Source organism: Ictidomys tridecemlineatus, chromosome 2 (genome assembly GCF_052094955.1).
Source record: "Ictidomys tridecemlineatus isolate mIctTri1 chromosome 2, mIctTri1.hap1, whole genome shotgun sequence".
Taxonomy (NCBI): Eukaryota; Metazoa; Chordata; class Mammalia; order Rodentia; family Sciuridae; genus Ictidomys; species Ictidomys tridecemlineatus.
In genome coordinates this window covers 471,023-488,833 of record NC_135478.1, presented here as the reverse complement: position 1 = coordinate 488,833, position 17,811 = coordinate 471,023, and the positions used below count along the sequence as shown (strand labels likewise).

At 62.1% G+C, this 17,811-nt stretch overlaps 1 protein-coding gene and 1 long non-coding RNA gene across 2 annotated transcripts; one reads left to right on the top strand and one right to left on the bottom strand.

Annotated features, from left to right (window-relative positions):
- Window positions 1-48: 48 nt before the first annotated feature.
- LOC144370873 (uncharacterized) lies at window positions 49-6,672 on the bottom strand. Its single transcript, XR_013430915.1, has 3 exons — window positions 5,513-6,672; window positions 3,709-5,184; window positions 49-2,804 (listed from the first exon to the last, which is right to left on the bottom strand). It is a non-coding gene; the product is annotated as an uncharacterized LOC144370873 (long non-coding RNA).
- Med16 (mediator complex subunit 16) lies at window positions 1,280-16,744 on the top strand. Its single transcript, XM_005331947.5, has 14 exons — window positions 1,280-1,415; window positions 1,955-2,062; window positions 2,222-2,391; window positions 3,955-4,386; window positions 4,978-5,083; window positions 6,667-6,822; window positions 7,920-8,131; window positions 8,620-8,826; window positions 9,919-10,129; window positions 11,701-11,834; window positions 13,250-13,442; window positions 13,809-14,025; window positions 15,923-16,006; window positions 16,477-16,744. Exons 1-14 carry the CDS (start codon window positions 1,283-1,285, stop codon window positions 16,601-16,603), a joined length of 2,490 nt encoding a protein of 829 aa, XP_005332004.1. The 5' UTR covers window positions 1,280-1,282; the 3' UTR covers window positions 16,604-16,744.
- Window positions 16,745-17,811: the final 1,067 nt, after the last annotated feature.

Sequence of the window (17,811 nt, the reverse complement as noted above, 5' to 3'; positions counted from 1 at the left end):
TCAAACACTTTACAGTGAAGGTGAATATTCCTAAAATAATCTTAACAATTATTCAATCTTTTTAGTATATTACATCGAAACCAGCGCAACGAAATGAAATTATGGTCAATATATGACAAAATATCTTTTTTTAACTAAATATAAAATTTTTCGGACTAAATTCAGCACAAGGCCTACTAGGAATTGCCTTATGCAAATAACCCGGAAGCGGGGCGGAGCCAGAGCCTTCGCCGTCCCAGAAGTCTCTGCGAAGCGCTCTTGAGTGCCTGGAGCCGGCGGCGGGCGGCCGCACGTAGCGTGAGGCGGGCGGAGCGGAAGCCGGTGGGCGCAGGTAGCGGGGGGCTGGCGGGGCCTGGAGGTCGGGGGCGGGGCCTGCGGGGTCAGAGGGCGGGCTGGAGGTGAAGGGTGCTAGGTCCCCGAGCTGCGGGGGAACTCTGGGGCGGGGTCCACGATGCCACGGGGGCGCGGTCCTCGCATCCCGAGGGGGCGCCGGCCGGTTCCCGGGCCCGAAGTCAAATGGAGTTGGGGGCAGGGCTGCAAGACTGTTAAGGGTGTGTGGGTGCATCTCGGTGGAGCCGAGGGAGCGCTAGAGGAAAATGGGGTGGTGGTCACTCCGCTCTCCTGGGCTCCACCGCGGGTGCCAGGCACGGCCGAGCCTCGGAGCGCTGGCTCGGCTGCCCAGCCCCTCGCCCAGCTCGTGCGCCCCTGGGTCAGCCTTTACAGACACAGGTCCACTCACTTCTCAGTGTCTACACCCCTGTCCTTGCTTACCTGGACCAGTCCAGTCACCCGACCAGTCCAGGGCTGCACCTTGGGCCTCCAAGTCTGCCCCTAGAAGGCCCCTGTGGGCATGTTGAAACCTACATAGGCCCAGGAGCAGCCCCCTACTCTCCTGCTCTCATCCCTAAGGTGTGATCCAGCCCCAGGGCCTTTGCCCTGGCTACTCCTGCCAGCTGAACCCTCCTCCCTCTGGTGTGCCTCACTCAGGTACTGCTTCCCCAGGAGGCCTACCTTGCTGTTGAAACCTGAGTCCTAAGCCAGGTGCTGCTGCACACCTGTCACTACTGGGGGAGAAGCTGAGGCAGAAGGCTCACTAGAGCCCAGGGGTTTGAGACTAGCCTGGGCAGCATAGAGATCCTGTCTGAATAAAACGGAGAATTACATTCCTCCGGTGCTCACGTTGAAGCCAAGTTCAGGGACCTGGCCACCTCAGTCCCAGAACCACTCAGTCGGAGCCCTTGGCAAGCCCGACCTCCCTTCTGCAGGAGCAGTGAGTGGCACGATGGACCTGGCCTACGTCTGTGAGTGGGAGAAGTGGCCCAAGAGCACCCACTGCCCATCAGTGCCCCTGGCCTGTGCCTGGTCCTGCCGCAACCTCATTGCCTTCACCACGGACCTCCGCAGCGATGACCAGGGTGCGCCCCCTGCACACTGTCACCCTTGCTCCCAGCACATTGCCTCAGGCTCTCTGCTGACCAGACCTGGCAGAGAGCCCTTCCCCTGCCCTGCGATAGTCTGCGCTTGGGGTCCAGAGGGTTATTGGTGCCACACCTGGTGCAGGAGCTGCCCTCCCCCAAGGGTGGAAGGACGGAACTTGGGCTGGGATCACTGAAGGACACTTGTAGGACACTCAGCCTGGTTCTGGGCCGAGTGTCCTGACATGGCTGTGGATAGCTTCTGAGGTGTGCGGTGACTTTCCCCCACTGTCTGTTGTTGTGGCCATGTGCTCTTGTGGGGGCAAGTCACAGAAGCACGGGTTCAGGGCATTGAAAAAGAGCCACCTAGTACTTTGGACGCGAGACCCCACTGCTAGCTCCTGTGGTCCTGTGTTTCCCGTCCAGTTCTCTGGGGTTCCCCACAGGGTCTCCACCCAGCCCCAGGCCACAGGTCCCGGAAGCTGGCTGCTGGCTGGAGGAGGCCAAGTGAGACCTGCCCCTCCTGCTCTCACCCTCAGACCTGACCCGCACGATTCACATCCTGGACACGGAGCACCCCTGGGATGTGCACTCCATCAGCTCCCAGCACCGCGAGGCCATCACCTGCCTGGAGTGGGACCAGTCAGGTGAGCACCAGGGAGGGGGCACTGCTGGCCCGGCCGGTCCCAGAGTATCTACCACTCTTCCCACAGGCCTTCTGTGCCCTGACTGTGGGCCCGGCTGCTCAGCTCTGCCTTCTCGAACCCTTGTCGCTGTGGAGGGCTCCTGACGCCCTGTTCCCACAGGCTCCCGGCTCCTCTCCGCTGATGCCGACGGGCAGATCAAGTGCTGGAGCATGGCGGACCACCTGGCCAACAGCTGGGAGAGCTGCCTGGGCAGCATGGTGGAGGGGGACCCCATCGTGGCCCTGTCCTGGCTGCACAATGGTGTGAAGCTGGCGCTGCACGTGGAGAAGGTGGGTGTCCTGAGCGAACGAGCAGCGCCAGCCCCTGTGCTCCAACCTGGTGTGTGCTGAGCCTGCAGCCCGGGTCCTCAGCAGACTGCTTGTTAGCCAATGGCCGCTGTCCTCAGTGAGCCACCCACTTCCCGGATGGCCATGTCCCGAAAGCCCAGCCCACCCTTGACCTTTGACCAGTGACGTTCTGAATTCTGTATTCTGTGCTGTAGCCAGTCAGGAGTGGGGCCGCTGGGGCCCGGGACGTTCTCGTCATTGCTCGCTCCAGGCTTCTGTGCCAGTTGCCTCCTGGTGGGCGGGATCGTCCTGGGGACATGATGAGGAGGCTGGCCAGGGCCTGTGCCCTGCCGCTTCCTGAGTCTGTCCTGGCTGCGCCTGTGCAGCCTCCGCGAGACGTTCAAGACCTCTTTGACCTGTTTAGAAAAGTTTTGTTGAGACCCGATCCTCACAGTCCGTGACTCACCTGTGTAAAATGTAAAGTCCAGAGGTGTTTCATGTTTCCACAAAGGGCTTCCATTCCCTCTGATTCCAGAACATTCTGCCTCCCACCAGGTAACCCTGCCCCCTCAAGCAGCCCCAGCCCTCCCCAGCCCTGCACCCAGATCCATCTCTAAACTTTGCTGTCCTTGACTCTCCTGTCCCTGGGTCACTGTGACTTGTATGTCTGGGTCTCACTGAGTCTCACCAGGTCCTCAGGCCCAGCCACGCTGCAGCTAGGGCCATCCTCACGTGGGTCACCTGCCTTAGTGTATCCTATAGGCAGACTGGCCACCTGACCTGGAGTCCTGCTGCACCCAGGGCCCACGGTTCCCAGAGCACACCGCCCGAGCCAGAAGGCGGATGTCCTACCAGTACAGGTGGTATGCCTGGGGCTGTGGACCACACGTGGACTGGTTGTACCTGGCGACCTGTGAACTCTCTTTCTTTCTTTCTTTTATTTGCAGTACTAGGAATTGAACCCAGGGCCTTACACATCACAGGCAAGCAGTCTACCACTGAGCTGCATCCCCAGCCCTTTTTGGAAAATTCTTATTTTATTTTGAGACAGGGTCTTGCTACGTTGCCCAGCCTGGCCTTGGACTTGGGATCCTCCTGCTCCGCCTCCTGAGTGGCTGGGGTAGCAGAGGTGCCACTGTGCTGGGCTCCCTACCTGCCTCTCTAGATGAAGCTTTGCTGGCACACAGCCACGCCTGTTTGTGGACAGTGTCTCTGTCTGTGGCTTTTTCTGCCCGACACAGGCAGAAACAGTCCGGGGGCTGCAGCAGGGACTGTCTGGCCTTTTACAGAGAAAAGTCATGACCCTGTGTGTACATTCACCTGTTTCCTCCCCACAGCGGTTCTCCAAAGACTTGTTCTGCTTCTGTCAGCAGCAGAGGACAGTGAGGCTCAGAGAGGTCCATATCATGCAGTGCTCCCGTGGCTAGGCAGCAGCGGGCTCAGGCCCGGGGACTCTGGCCACCTTCCAGTGTGCTGGTGTTTCTGTGGGTGCAGTGACCAGAGGGGCTTGTCGGGTCAGGAAAGGCAGACCCCAGGCTGAGCAGGCCTTTCTCCTCTCCCTTACAGTCAGGTGCCTCTAGCTTCGGTGAGAAGTTCTCCCGCGTCAAGTTCTCGCCGTCACTCACGCTGTTTGGTGGCAAGCCCATGGAGGGCTGGATCGCAGTGACCGTCAGCGGCCTGGTCACAGTGTCCCTGCTCAAACCCAGCGGGCAGGTGTTGACGTCCACCGAGAGCCTGTGCCGGCTGCGTGGCCGCGTGGCCCTGGCTGACATCGCCTTCACGGGCGGTGGCAACATTGTGGTAGCCACCGCAGACGGCAGTAGTGCCTCGCCTGTGCAGTTCTACAAGGTGTGCGTGAGCGTGGTCAGCGAGAAGTGCCGCATTGACACAGAGATCCTGCCCTCGCTCTTCATGCGCTGTACCACGGACCTCAGTCGCAAGGACAAGTTCCCCGCCATCACCCACCTCAAGTTCCTGGCCCGGGACATGTCCGAGCAGGTGAGGAGCCGCCACCGTGCTCACTGGCATAAGCAGCATGGGTCTTTCCCTCGGGTTGAGTCCGGAGCCGCCTGGGGCCTTCTTGCCCAGATGTCGGTGCAGCAGACCGGGTCTCCCAAGGAGAGTCCTGGTCCCCCTCCTCCAGGTCTTGTGAGCCCAGGAAGAGTCCTCATCCCCCTCTTTCAGCTGCTGAGGCCCAGGGAAGGACAGTCCTGGTCCCCTCCCCAGCCCCAGAGCCAGCAGCACAGTGTCTTCCAGGCTCCCTGATTCCTACCCTTCTGCCTCCTCTCAGGAGGTCCCTGTGGTGACCCTGGGTGACCCCCGCTCAGGGCCCCTCTGCCCCAGGAAGCAACACAGCACAGGCCCCAGGGACGAGGACTGCGTGTCTTTGATCCCCCAGGTCACCTGAATTCCCTGTGGGCCCCAAAAGTCTGGAAGCCCCTGTGTGGTTCCCTGTGCCCTCCTCAGGGAGGTCCTGTGCTGTGCGGCTTCGCTCCAGGGTGTGGGCCCAGTTCACAGGCCTGTGAGGTGCCGGGGCTGGGAGGGACACTCGGAAGGCCTGTCCCCATGCCTGACCCCGCCACACCCCAGGTGCTCCTGTGTGCGTCCAGCCCGACGAGCAGCCTCGTGGAGTGCTGGTCCTTGCGCAAGGAGGGGCTCCCCGTGAACAATATCTTTCAGCAGATCTCTCCCGCTGGTGAGTCTTCTCGGGCCCTGGGCAGGTCTGGCCTGGGCCTTTCCCAGCCCTCAACTCTGTCCTCTCGCGCCACCTCGAGGCAGGGGCCTTCATCCTGGTCTCTGGGGAAGGAAACAGGCTAAGAGGCAGAGCTGTCCACCCTTCCTGCAGAGGCAGTGGGCACCTGGTCTCAGGACGCGGAGTGCAGAGGTCCTGGGGGATGTGGGGGTGGGCAGGAACAGGCGCAGGGCAGAGGAGCAGCATACACGGGCCTGTAGCCACAGGAGACTGTGTTCTGAACGTCATGGAATCTTCCAGAGACCCTGGTGTGCCGAGGCTTGGGCTTGCTGTTTGTCCAGGATATGCGACCCAGCCTCCTGCCTGGGCCCTGCCCGGGGAGCCATGGATGTCCATACCACCCACCCAGTCAGCCCTGGGTTCCAGGCTCACCTGCCCTGGAGGGAGATGCATTCCCGTGGGCCTTAGTGGACCCTAGAGTGGTCATCCTTGAGTGTGCCGAGCAGAAGCTGCTAATGAGACCATCCCGGCTCCTGCCAGTCTGGGAGGTGGTCATGTGACTCCTTGCTGTGGCCGGGTGTCTGAGGGCGCAGGCAGCCTGGGCACTTGGGCAGTGGCTGACACCACGTTGCCTGGCAGGCAGGGCTACCAGGGCCATGCTGGGCCTCTGGCAGCTGAGCTGGCCCCGCGCCCTCCTGCCCCTTGTCCTCCAAGCAGCCCTGTGGGGCACTTGCAGCCAGGCCAGGCAGACCTGCAGCCCTGTGCCCGAGGCACCTCCCCACAGCGGGCCTGCCTGCTGTCCTGTCCCTCTTTCCTGCGGCCCTGAGGTCCCACTCGTCCTCATCACCTGCTGCAGTCCAGCCCATGGCCCAGGCTATCCCGGCTCAGGGCAGACCAGAATGGGGACTGGGGGGACAGGTGGCTCAGCCCCTTCCAGCTGTGCCCTTTGGTTTAGACTGGGGACCATGGCTAGCACCTGGGGAGCAGGCAGGTCTTCCAGCACGAGGTGACATTCCACAGGGTGGACGGCCACAGGTAGACTGACCTCTGGCGGTCTTGGCCACCCTGGGCCTAGCCACTCCCTGGGTACAGTGCTGGCCTGAACTCCCCACCAGCCTGGGGCGGTTCAGAGGTCAGGGCCAGACATACCGTGCAGTCCAGTGGGATGGGGGCCCTGGATGCAGGAGGACTGGGTCCCTTGTGTAGCCTTGTGGTCTCCTGTCCCCTCGCCGAGTCTGTGACCAGTGACTGTCCTGGGCTCCTGACTCTCCCAGCCCCAGGCCTCCAGTCCCTGGGGCACTGCCCTGGAAGGTGGTGGGCTCCGTGGCGTGTTCTGGTCCCACAGCGTCGAGGAGCAAAAGACCCAGCTCGGCTGGTCTGTGCCCGGCTCTGGGGTGGTGGTCAGCTTTTCTGCTGGGTCAGTCCCATCTGGGGACAGGTGCGTGCCCCCACCACCAGCTGTGCGTCCTTGTGTGAGTCCCAGAAGTGCATCCTGTCTGGGCAGAATCCAGGCCTTGGACCTGCTTGGATGTGCTTCCTCGGGTCTCAACTTTCCTCCTCCACTTTCCCACCCCCAAATGCTCCAGTTGGTGACAAACAGCCCATGATCCTCAAGTGGCGGATCCTGTCAGCCACCAATGACCTGGACCGTGTGTCGGCTGTGGCACTGCCCAAGCTGCCCATCTCTCTCACCAACACTGACCTCAAGGTGGCCAGCGACACCCAGTTCTACCCCGGCCTTGGTATGCTGAGCTTGGGAGGGTCTGGGGGAGCCTGGCCTCCTGGCTCTGCTCCCTGGAGAGGCCAGCCCACGGCAGGGTGGCAGGGTCTGAGCGCTCAGTGGCTGGAGGCTCTGGCTGAGCCTGCACTGCTAGTGTGTGGGGCATCTGACGTTGAGGATCAGCCCGTGACGGGGCGGGGGGCAGGCAAGTCCCAGGCCAGACCAGCCACACTAGCAAGCCTGCTTGTGCTTGTGGGTACACACCTGTGGGCCTGCCCCCAAGCAGTTGGGCTCACTATCCAGCACAAGCCCGTGTGCTCAGCTCTGAGGTGAAGACCTGCCCACCAGCTCCTTCTGTTTTCCAATTGGCTGGGAAGAAGAGCACTTACCACAGTTTGCACTGGTTGCTGCACATGGTGGCCGCGCCAGTTGTTCCAGAACGCGGGAGGTGGAGCAGGAGCATGGCAAGTTCAAGGCCAGCCTGTGCGATTTTGCCAGATCCTGTTCTAAAACAAATACCGAAATGGTGTGGTAGAATCAGTTCTATCCCCAGTTCCAAAGATAGTAACCATGATAATTTCTGCATCAGTCTCACGGCCTTTTATTTAGACCTGAGAGTACAGACAGAATCTTTGTTTTCCATCCATGCCACCTCCAGGACCCTATTGTCGGCTCTTATCTATAAGCCTATGGGTGTGGAACTGCCTGCCCTCCTGATGGGCAGGGCCAGGACTGGCTGTGGGCAAACCTCTGGTTTCCCTAAGACAGCTGCAGGTGACGGGCACGGAGGGCCCCAGCTGGCCTCCACCATGGACGGCTCCCTCCAGGGCTCCAGGGACCTCCACGAGGCTCTGTGTCTGGTTCCTGCAGGTCCAGGAGCTCCCAAGTCCCATCTAGTGGAGGCTTCCTGCCTCGTCCCTGGAAGGCGCTGCCAGCCACGCCAGCCCAGGTGCTACCTGGCCCAGGGCCTCAGGGCTCGAGCCCGAAGCCTGACTCTTGGGATTTAGTAGCAAGAGGTGGGGAGAGCAGCTGGCAGGGGGAGGCTGGACACCAGTAGCAGCTCTCAGCCCAGTTCCTGGCTCCTTGCCCTTGTGTACCTGATGCCACCTGTGTCCCCAGGGCTGGCCTTGGCCTTCCACGATGGCAGCGTCCACATAGTGCACCGCCTCTCGCTGCAGACCATGGTGGTCTTCTACAGCTCCGCGACCCCGCGCTCTGTGGACGAGCCGGCCATCAAGCGCCCTCGCACCACAGGCCCTGCAGTGCACTTCAAGGCCATGCAGCTGTCCTGGACTTCCCTGGCCCTCGTGGGCATCGACAACCACGGGAAGGTAAGTGCCCTCAGGATGTCTGCAGAGCTGGGGACGTGATGACCAGAGCACCAGGGACACAGGGGTGGGTCCCCTTGCTGTTCTCCTCACCATTGCTGGCAAGTCCTTCAGCCTCCGGCCGGCGCTGCCCCATCATCAGGTGACCTGGAAAAGGCCCCAGCCTAGTGTGGGCACATAGTGGGCACCCAGGGAGCAGAAGCGGTCAGACTGCCTATCCCGAGGCCTCAGGGTCCCGTGGTGCCCCCAAGCCTGGCAGGCATCGGGCCCCCACCCAAGACGAGTGTGTGCTCAGCTCAGAGAGGTCTGGGAGCCTCCTGGACATCCAGCTGGGCCCCAGGCTTCAGCAGCCTCGAGGGAGCACCTGGCTGAGGCCAGCCTGCCGGGCGTGGAGTGTGGGGTGGCCAGGGTGAGCCACACCCCCGCTGCCTGCAGCCCAGCCTGGAAGGCGCAGGCCGACCCTCCCTGTCCCCTCCTGTCCCTCCTGGCAGCTAAGCATGCTGCGCATCTCGCCCTCCATGGGCCACGCGCTGGAGGTGTCCCTGGCCCTGCGGCACCTGCTGTTCCTGCTCGAGTACTGCATGGTGACGGGCTACGACTGGTGGGACATCCTGCTGCACGTGCAGCCCGGCATGGTGCAGAGCCTGGTGGAGAAGCTGCATGAGGAGTACACACGCCAGAGCGCAGCCCTGCAGCAGGTGGGCTCCCTGAGGCACGAGTGGGGCTCACCTGGGGCAGGTCACTGGGGGGCCTCGCCTGGGGCAGTGAGGCTGCGTCTGCAGTTCAAGGCAGGTGAGGTGCTATAGATGGGGTGCTGTGGGGCCCTGCACCTGGGAAGAGCTCTGTGGCCCTCCTCCTTAGTTTGGGGGCTTTTTTGGTGTGGGGTCTGGTGTTCGGATCCAGGGCCTGGGCTCTGCCTGAGCTATACCCCGGCCCTTCACAAGTTTCTTGTGAAAGTGAAACACTGCAAGTAGGTCGTGAGCCTTCTTGGACCTCCCTCCTGACCCTGCTCACAGCCGGGTCTCCGGACCTCCCCCAGAACTCAACAGGTCCCAGGTGTGCCATTGGCCACCTCAGACGTGGCCACAGGAGGAGTGGGGAAGCTTGGAGCAGGAGGCTGTGGTCTCACCAGAGCCCAGGGGGGCAGCGGGGCAGTCAGTCCTGTCGTGCAGGAGGCCCTAGGTTTCATCCCCAGCACCAAGAAAAACATCCTGGTCTTCTTTAGCCCAGTAGTAACCAGAGAAGGTCAGCAGGGTCCCCCTCGCAGCAGGATCTGGTGGGAAGCGGGTCAGGTTGTCTTGGAGGCTGGGGCCGGAGGGCATCTTGTGGCTGGTCCACACAGCCCTGGGTTCCATCCCAGCACCAAAACAGAGTGGAGGAAGCGGGGATGGAACCCAGACGTCGGGTGGCACTGGAGACTGGCCAGCAGCTGACCGCTCACTCGCCAGTGTGCCAAGCACTTGGGTACTTTGACTCTGCTCCCCCTCGGGGGTCTCTTCCTTGCCACTGAGTCTCCTGTCGAGCAGTGAACCTGGCTTCGCCCACTTGTTGCTGGAACCATGCCCTGTCATAACCACCGCTGAGTGCCCACTGGGGACAGAACTGTCCCAGGCCGACCCCGTGAGGCAGGTCCTCCTACTGTTCAGTTGGCCTTGAGGGGAGTGAGGCCCAGAAAGGCTAGTGGGCAAGGCGAGGTGCTCCAGCCTCCCAACTGGCTTGCTCTGGGGTGTGTCCACCCCAGGCCCAGGTGGGATCCTCAGCCCACCTGCCCTCCTGCCCACGTTCCCCAGGTGCTCTCCACCCGGATCCTGGCCATGAAGGCCTCACTCTGCAGGCTCTCGCCGTGTACGGTGACACGCGTGTGCGACTACCACACAAAGCTTTTTCTGATGGCTGTCAGCTCCACGCTCAAGTCTCTGCTGTGTCCACATTTCCTCAACACCCCTGATAAGAGCCCTGGCGACCGGCTCACCGAGATCTGTGCCAAGATCACTGACGTCGGTGGGTGAGACTCTGGGGCAGGGCCTGTGGCCTGTTTTGTTTCTCATTGGTAACAGTATTCAGGTTCTTGGTGGAAAGTTTAGACAAAACCCAGTGAGAGGTACTTGCCAAGGAACAGCAGATGTGCTTGTGTGTGTGTGTTGCTGGGGATGGAACCCAGGAGGGCTCACCACTGAGCTTCATCCCAGCCATTTTTATTTTTATTTTTGAGACAGTCTTGCTAAGTTGATGAAGCTAGTCTTGAACTTGAGATCCTCCAGCCTCAGCCTCTTGAGTTGCTGGGATGACAGGTCTGTGCCATGCACCCAGCTAACATTTCCCTTCTAAAACTCCAGGCTTCCCAGGCCAGGGCTGGGGCTCAGTGGGGCTCAGCAGTAGATCCTGGTGAGCACAGGGCCTGGGATTCCACACCCAGGACTGCCCCAAACAATCAGGTTTCTGACTTACTGCTGAGTACACAGTATGTGTGGCCATGTGGCCCTCAGAGGAAATTGGAACTACCTAGAAGACAAGTTCCCCATCACCCTGTGGCACGTCAGGGTCACCACCCAGCAGGGAAGGGGCTGCTGTTGTAATGTGGTGGCACAGAGGTATGACCAACTGCCCCAGCAGCCTCTGTCTCCCAGGCCTCCCTAGGGGATGAGGGCACTGTCTCCTGCCCGCCACCTTTCCACATGGCGATACCCAGGCCTGGCCTCTGCAGTCAGGCCTTTTTCTGTGAGTGGCAACCCCAGGAACCCCGTGCACACACCAGCCCCCAGGTGCCAGTGCATCACACAAGCTCACACTACAGATATGGTAGGAAGTGGAAAAGAGGCTTTTCCTCCTGGTATTATCAGTGTTATTGATACCAGGGACTGAACCCAGGGGTGCTTGGCCGCTGAGCCACATCCCAGCCCTTTCTGTTTTATATTTCAAGACAGTCTTGCTAAATTGTTGAGGCTGACCTTGAACTTGTTATCCTCCTGCTCAGCCTCCTGAGACACTGGGATAACGGGTGTGGCCACCATGCCTGGCTCCTGGTGTCATTCTACAGTACCTTGTGGTGACTGTTCAGTGATCCCTCTGCAGGGGCACAGTAGGTTAGCCAGCAACCCCTGCTGCTTCGTGCAGAGTGGCTGTGATTGTCCTGGTCTGCTCATGGCCAGTCCTTCCTGACAGAGGGAGTCCTGTCACCCTAGGACCCACCTGAGAAACACCTGTGGGGTGTAAATAGGTACTAGGCCACCACTGACCAGGTGGACGCCTCCCTTGCTGGTGGCCCTGACTGTGAGCCCAGATGATGTTCCCCACAGGGCCAGGTTGCATTTGCAATGTCCCAAGTATGTGGAGGCCAAGAGCAGCTGAGAGGCGGCACAAGTGGGCAGGCAGCTGGTGCTGGCCCCTCTCCAGCCCGCCTCCTTGAAGCCCCTGCTGTGCTGCATTGCATGTCCATGTTGGCATGGGCTCCTACCAGGGCCAGAGCAGTGGGTGCTCAGTCTGTGCAGGGTGCAGGGCCTGAATGGTAGCAGGCGAAGCGTGCACTCATGAGGACCTGGCCACCCTGACTGCTCTGACCTTGTTCTTTTTAGACATCGACAAGGTTATGATCAACCTCAAGACTGAAGAGTTTGTCCTAGACATGAACACGCTGCAGGCGCTGCAGCAGCTTCTGCAGTGGGTCGGCGACTTTGTGCTTTATCTCCTGGCTAGCCTGCCCAACCAGGTATGTGGAGCCCCACGTCCAAGTCACCTCTTCCCTCCCCCAAGCCCCGCCTCCTCCCCAACCACGCCTCTGCCTCCCCTCCCCCAAGCCACGCCTCTGCCTCCCCTCCCCCAAGTCCCGCCTCCTCCCAGCCACGCCTCTGCCTCCCCTCCTCCAAGTTTCACCTCCTCCCCAACCACGCCTCTGCCTCCTCTCCCCCAAGCCCCGCCTCCTCCAAGCCCCGCCTCTGCCTCTCCTCCAAGCCCCGCCTCCTCCCCAGCCACGCCTCTGCCTCCCCTCCTCCCAGCCACGCCTCTGCCTCCCCTCCCCCAAGCCCCGCCTCTGCCTCCCCTCCCCCAAGCCCCGCCTCCTCCAAGCCCCGCCTCTGCCTCCTCTCCCCCAAGCGCCGCCTCCCCCCCCAGCCATACCTCTGCCTCTCCTCCAAGCCCCGCCTCCTCCCCAGCCATGCCTCTGTCTCCCCTCCTCCAAGTCCCACCTCCTCCCCAGCCACGCCTCTGCCTCCCCTCCCCCAAGCCCCGCCTCCTCCCCAGCCACGCCTCTGCCTCCCCTCCTCCAAGTCCCACCTCCTCCCCAGCCACGCCTCTGCCTCCTCTCCCCCAAGCCCCGCCTCCTCCCCAGCCACGCCTCTGCCTCCCCTCCTCCAAGTCCCACCTCCTCCCCAGCCACGCCTCTGCCTCCTCTCCCCCAAGCCCTGCCTCCTCCCCAGCCATGCCTCTGCCTCCCCTCCCCCAAGCCCCGCCTCCTCCCCGCCATACCTCTGCCTCTCCTCCAAGCCCCGCCTCCTCCCCAGCCACGCCTCTGCCTCGCCTCCTCCCAGCCACGCCTCTGCCTCCCCTCCCCCAAGCCCCGCCTCCTCCAAGCCCCGCCTCTGCCTCCCCTCCCCCAAGCCCCGCCTCCTCCAAGCCCCGTCTCTGCCTCCCCTCCTCCAAGCCGCAGCTCCAACCCAACTTTTCCAACTTTTCTTCCCTTTGCTCCTCCCTAGTCTCCTCATCCTCCAGCACCCTAATCCCAACTAACTCCTGGTGTCCTTTGGGCTTCAACAGTCCAAGCCCCAGCTAGTCGCCTACATCTGCTGCCCTGTGGATTTGGGGGCTCTGCCCTCACTGCAGGGGAGCACAGCGGGAGGCCTCCCTGCCCTGGGGTGCTGTAACCACCTACAGGTTGAGGAGCCTACCTTCCCCTCCCCAGCAAGGCATCAGGCTCCCCAGGAAGCCCAGCGCTGGCTCCTCTGTGGGGTCTGCCTCCTCGGGGCTCCTGCTCAGCACAGTGGGCACCGGGGCTGGTCGCTCTTGGGTGGGTGCCCAGTAGCCTCACCTGCTCGTCTCTACAGCCACGCTGCTCAGGGGCCTCAGGGGCCCCACTGCCTACTGGGGATGCACAGGTCTGGTGGTCACACCCAGTACCTCTGTCCGCAGGGCTCCCCACTGCGGCCAGGCCACAGCTTCCTGCGGGATGGTACCTCACTGGGCATGCTGCGGGAGCTGATGGTGGTCATTCGCATCTGGGGCCTGCTGAAGCCCAGCTGCCTGCCCGTGTACACAGCCACCTCGGACACCCAGGACAGCATGTCCCTGCTCTTCCGCCTGCTCACCAAGCTCTGGATCTGTTGTGAGGCACCCCCAGCTACTAGTCCTGTCTCCCTACCAAAGTCCCATCCCTAGTTGAGATGCTCTGTTGGAGTACAAGCTCCTGTAGGCAGAAAGGCGCCTTGAGTCCCTCGGGTAGCCAGCCCAGCCCTGTCAGGTCCAGTTGGGCCGGGCAGCCCTTGGCGCCAGCCATCAGGTGCTGTACTGGTTCTGCTTCCGGTGCCTGGGAAGGGCACTGGTGCTTGCAGAAGAGTTCTTTGGAGGGTACTTGGCAGTCCCTGCCCCACAAAGGCTAGTGAGGCCAGGGGCACGAAGGAGCTTTCCAGGTCACCCTGAATGTCCCTTGGGCCTTGTGGGCCAACCGGTCACTGAGACCACTTCCCCACAGGCCGAGACGAGGGCCCATCTAGCGAGCCAGATGAGGCACTAGTGGACGAGTGCTGCCTGCTTCCCAGCCAGCTGCTGGTCCCCAGCCTGGACTGGCTGCCCGTCAGCGATGGTCTGGTCAGCCGCCTGCAGCCCAAGCAGCCCCTGCGCCTGTACTTCGGCAGGGCACCCACGCTGCCAGGCAGTGCCACCACTTTGCAGCTGGACAGCCTCGCCAGGTGAGTGGCAGCCCTGCCCGCCACTTCCAGGGGGCCTCCCCAGCCCGCTCACACCCTTGCACCCCTCTTGGGCTGGCCATCTCGCTGTGTGCAGGATGCCACCCTGGCTGGCCTCTGGAGTGTGTGGGGTCCAGCCTGGTGCTGAGCCAGCCCTGTCCTGGGCAGTGGCACCCAGGGGGCCTCCTGACTCCATGAGTAGGTGAGAGGACCAAGCCTCTGAAGTCTGGGTGGGAACCCAGACCACTCAGAGGCCCCACCCAAGTCCTGGTCACCGTGGAAGCTGTGAGGCTCCCTGAGCAATAGTGCTGGGGACTGAGCAGCATGGGGGTGGACAGGGCGGCTCCTGCTGCCCCGCTGGCCAGGCAGGACACAGGTATGTCCTAGGACTCGACAGGAAGCAGCACAGATTGACGGGTTGTCGGTGATGTCAGTGTCTTGCAGATGGAGCCCTACTTTTCTCTTTATTTTTTTTTTTTAATATTTATTTTTTAGTTCTCGGCAGACACAACATCTTTGTTGGTATGTGGTGCTGAGGATCGAACCCGGGCCACACGCATGCCAGGCGAGCGCGCTACCGCTTGAGCCACATCCCCAGCCCCATACTTTTCTCTTTAATAGACATAAAATTGGAGGGTTTTTTCCAGCATAAAAAATATGTAGTTATAGAAACAAAGCCCAGGGCGTGACAGGGAGGCGATGCTGTGGCACCTGGGAAGCTGCCTGGCTTGGCCAGCCCTCTTGGTGGTCCTCTGGTGCTGGGGCGGGGGAGTCTGGAGCCTGGCTTTGGGTTTCAGGGAAAGGCAAGGGTGGGGCTGGGAGAAAGAGGGGGGCTGTGTGGGGCAATGCTGGGGCAGGCGGAGCTGTGCTGGGCAGGCTGCCACAGGGTCCCTTCTGGAGCTCTGTTCTAGAGAATTTATTTATTTATTTATTTTTATTTATTTATTTATTTTTAAAGAGAGAAAGAATTTTTTAGTATTTATTTTCTGTTTTCAGCAGGCACAACATCTTTGTATGTGGTGCTGGGGATCGAACCCGGGCCGCACGCATGCCAGGCGAGCGCGGTACCACTTGAGCCACATCCCCAGCCCCTGTTCTAGAGAATTTAACCCCGCTCCACAGAAGCCACTTGAAGGGCCGTCTCAGCCCCTCAGGCAGTGCTGCTCCCAGGCTCTGTGGCATGCGGGGTGCTGGCCTTTGTGGCCTGCCTGCCTGGGCAGGTGTGTGCACTGCCCCCCTTGCCTGTCTTGCCCTCTGTGGGTGCCACCAGTGCCCTGCCCAAGCTTCAGACCCTCTCAGGCGGGTCCTTGTCAGCATGCACCTGACTCCCTTGCCCCAGTGGCTCCCGGTGCCCTTCCCAGCCCAGATGGTCTGTGCCAAATGGCCCGGCAGCCGTCCTCCCAGCCTAGACTCCAAGGGGGCCCAGGCCTGTCACGTGGCGGATGCCTCTTGAGGGTCCGAGACTCTGACTCTCCTGCCTCAGTCTCCCCAGATGCAGGGTGACAGGCTCCTGTGATGTCACCTGGGAAACTGAGGCAGGAGGGTCACAAGTTCCAGCCCTGGTTCAACCCCCAGCACTGAAGGAGGGGAAAGGAGGGGGACAGCAATGGCCACAGCCTCTGGGTGGTGGCAGTCACCATTTCTGTTCCCGTGTACTAGTGTCCCTGTGGTCCACCTGTGTGTGTGCCATCCCCTGCCACCAAGTGCAGGGCCACCCACTTGGGAAGGCCACGGGTGCTGGCCTGTTTCCTGTGCTCAGGGCACTTGGCCGCTGGCAGAAGCTGGTGTCCCAGGGTTGATACCTGATGGTGGGAGGAGACCCACTGTCCACCTGTGGACCCACCCTCCTGCCCAGTCTGGCCCTGTGCCCTGGCCCTCATGCCTCCCCTCCCGTCCCCAGAGCACCGGGCCAGCCTAAGATGGACCATCTGCGGCGGCTGCACCTGGGCGCCTACCCCACAGAGGAGTGCAAGGCCTGCACCAGGTGAGCGCCAGGCCTGCATCCTGGCTTCCCTCTTGGGGGCTGCGTCCAGCCAGCGGCCTCCGGAGGGCCTGCCTGGCCACAGGGTGGCGGGCACAGCCTTCAGCATGACGTATCACCAAGTGACCAGAGAGTAGGTCCAAGTGCTCTGCTGCGTCCAGCCAGCGGCCTCTGGAGGGCCTGCCTGGCCGCAGGGTGGTGAGCACAGCCTTCAGCATGACGTATCACCAAGTGACCAGAGAGTAGGTCCAAGTGCTCTGCTGCGTCCAGCCAGTGGCCTCCGGAGGGCCTGCCTGGCCGCAGGGTGGCGAGCACAGCCTTCAGCATGATGTATCACCAAGTGACCAGAGAGTAGGTCCAAGTGCTCTGGGACCCTTGGGTCACCTATGGGCACGGGCCAGGCCTTGGGCTGCTGGGAAGGCCGACCACAGGCACCCTATAGCACCCTGTAGCCGGCCTGTGCTTGCCCCCAGGTGCGGCTGCGTCACGATGCTCCGGTCCCCCAACAAGACCACAGCGGTCAAGCAGTGGGAGCAGCGCTGGATCAAGAACTGCCTGTGTGGGGGGCTCTGGCGGCGGACACCCCCCAGCTGCCCCTGAGCAGTGCTGCCCTGTGGGCTGGGTAGAGACTGGGTGGACTCCATGGTGCTGGCCCCACAGGGCCCTAGAGCTGGACACCCTTCCTTCCCTGCCTCTTTGGGGCTGTTGGAGGCACGAGGACCCTCACCCCTGTCAGCGGGCCCCTGGGCATCAGGCCTTGGCTTCTGGGACCGCCCACCCCGCACCTCCCCAGCCAGCGCCCCGAGTGCCTGCCCCCTGCCCCAGGACTAGTGGGCTACAGGCCCTGTCCTGGGGACTTGCTGGCCACCAGCCAGTTGCTGCAGGCCACATGCTGCCTCCGTTTCCCTCCTGTTCCTCGAAGGCCCTTCCAAGCAGAGGTTGGGACAGGGCTGAGCCGGGCCTTCTGTCCCCGGGCCCGGTTGTTACTGTGGGCCCCTGGACCGCACTGGGGCATCTCGCTTGCTCTGTCCTGAGGTCAGCCAGCATTTACGGTCATCAAATGGATGCCCACCAGGCCCTGGTGTCTGTGTTGGCCAGAAGGGGCAGAGGGTGGAGGGAAGGCCTGGAGCCTCCATCCCTGTGTGTCCTTGCCTTGGGCTCTGCCCACCTGCTCCCCAGCCCCTCCCCCGCACTAGTGCTGCTAGCCCCAGGCCCTGGTTCCCAGTGCTCTGCCTCATGCCCCAGGGGGTCTGCCTTCTGGCAAGGAACATTTCTGTCCATTATGTGCTCTGGGCCAGCTGCCCCCAGGTGGGCAGGCCCTGCAGACATGCTGCCTGCTGAGTGATAATTGGTTTGCTTGTTTTCTTTCTGGAAGGCTCCAGGAGGGCAGTGGCTAACTCAGCATGGCTGTCTGCACTTGGTCCTGGCCTGCCCCTCGCCTGGCGGGGTTCCTGAGCCTGGTGCTAGGCAACCCGTGGCTGCAGGACTGCCGGGCGGGCAGGAATGGGCAGCAGACCCCATCCCCACCCGCCTCCACCAGAGTGAGGCGACAGCCTCCTGGGCCAAGGTGCGGCCTGGGATGGGCGACAGTGCCCGGGCCACTGCCTGATGGACAGAGCCCACAAGATGACTTGCATCTGGGTGGCCTTCCACAGGGCCTCCATCCGGCCCCTCCCTCCAGCAGGCATCCTCCCTGGCCTGGGCTGCCCAGCAGACACCTGCACATGATACCAGGTCCCCTGCAGCGGCCTGGGTGCAGTGGGTGGGGCTGGCATGGGCCACCCCCTCTCTCCTGGCTCCTCCCCTGC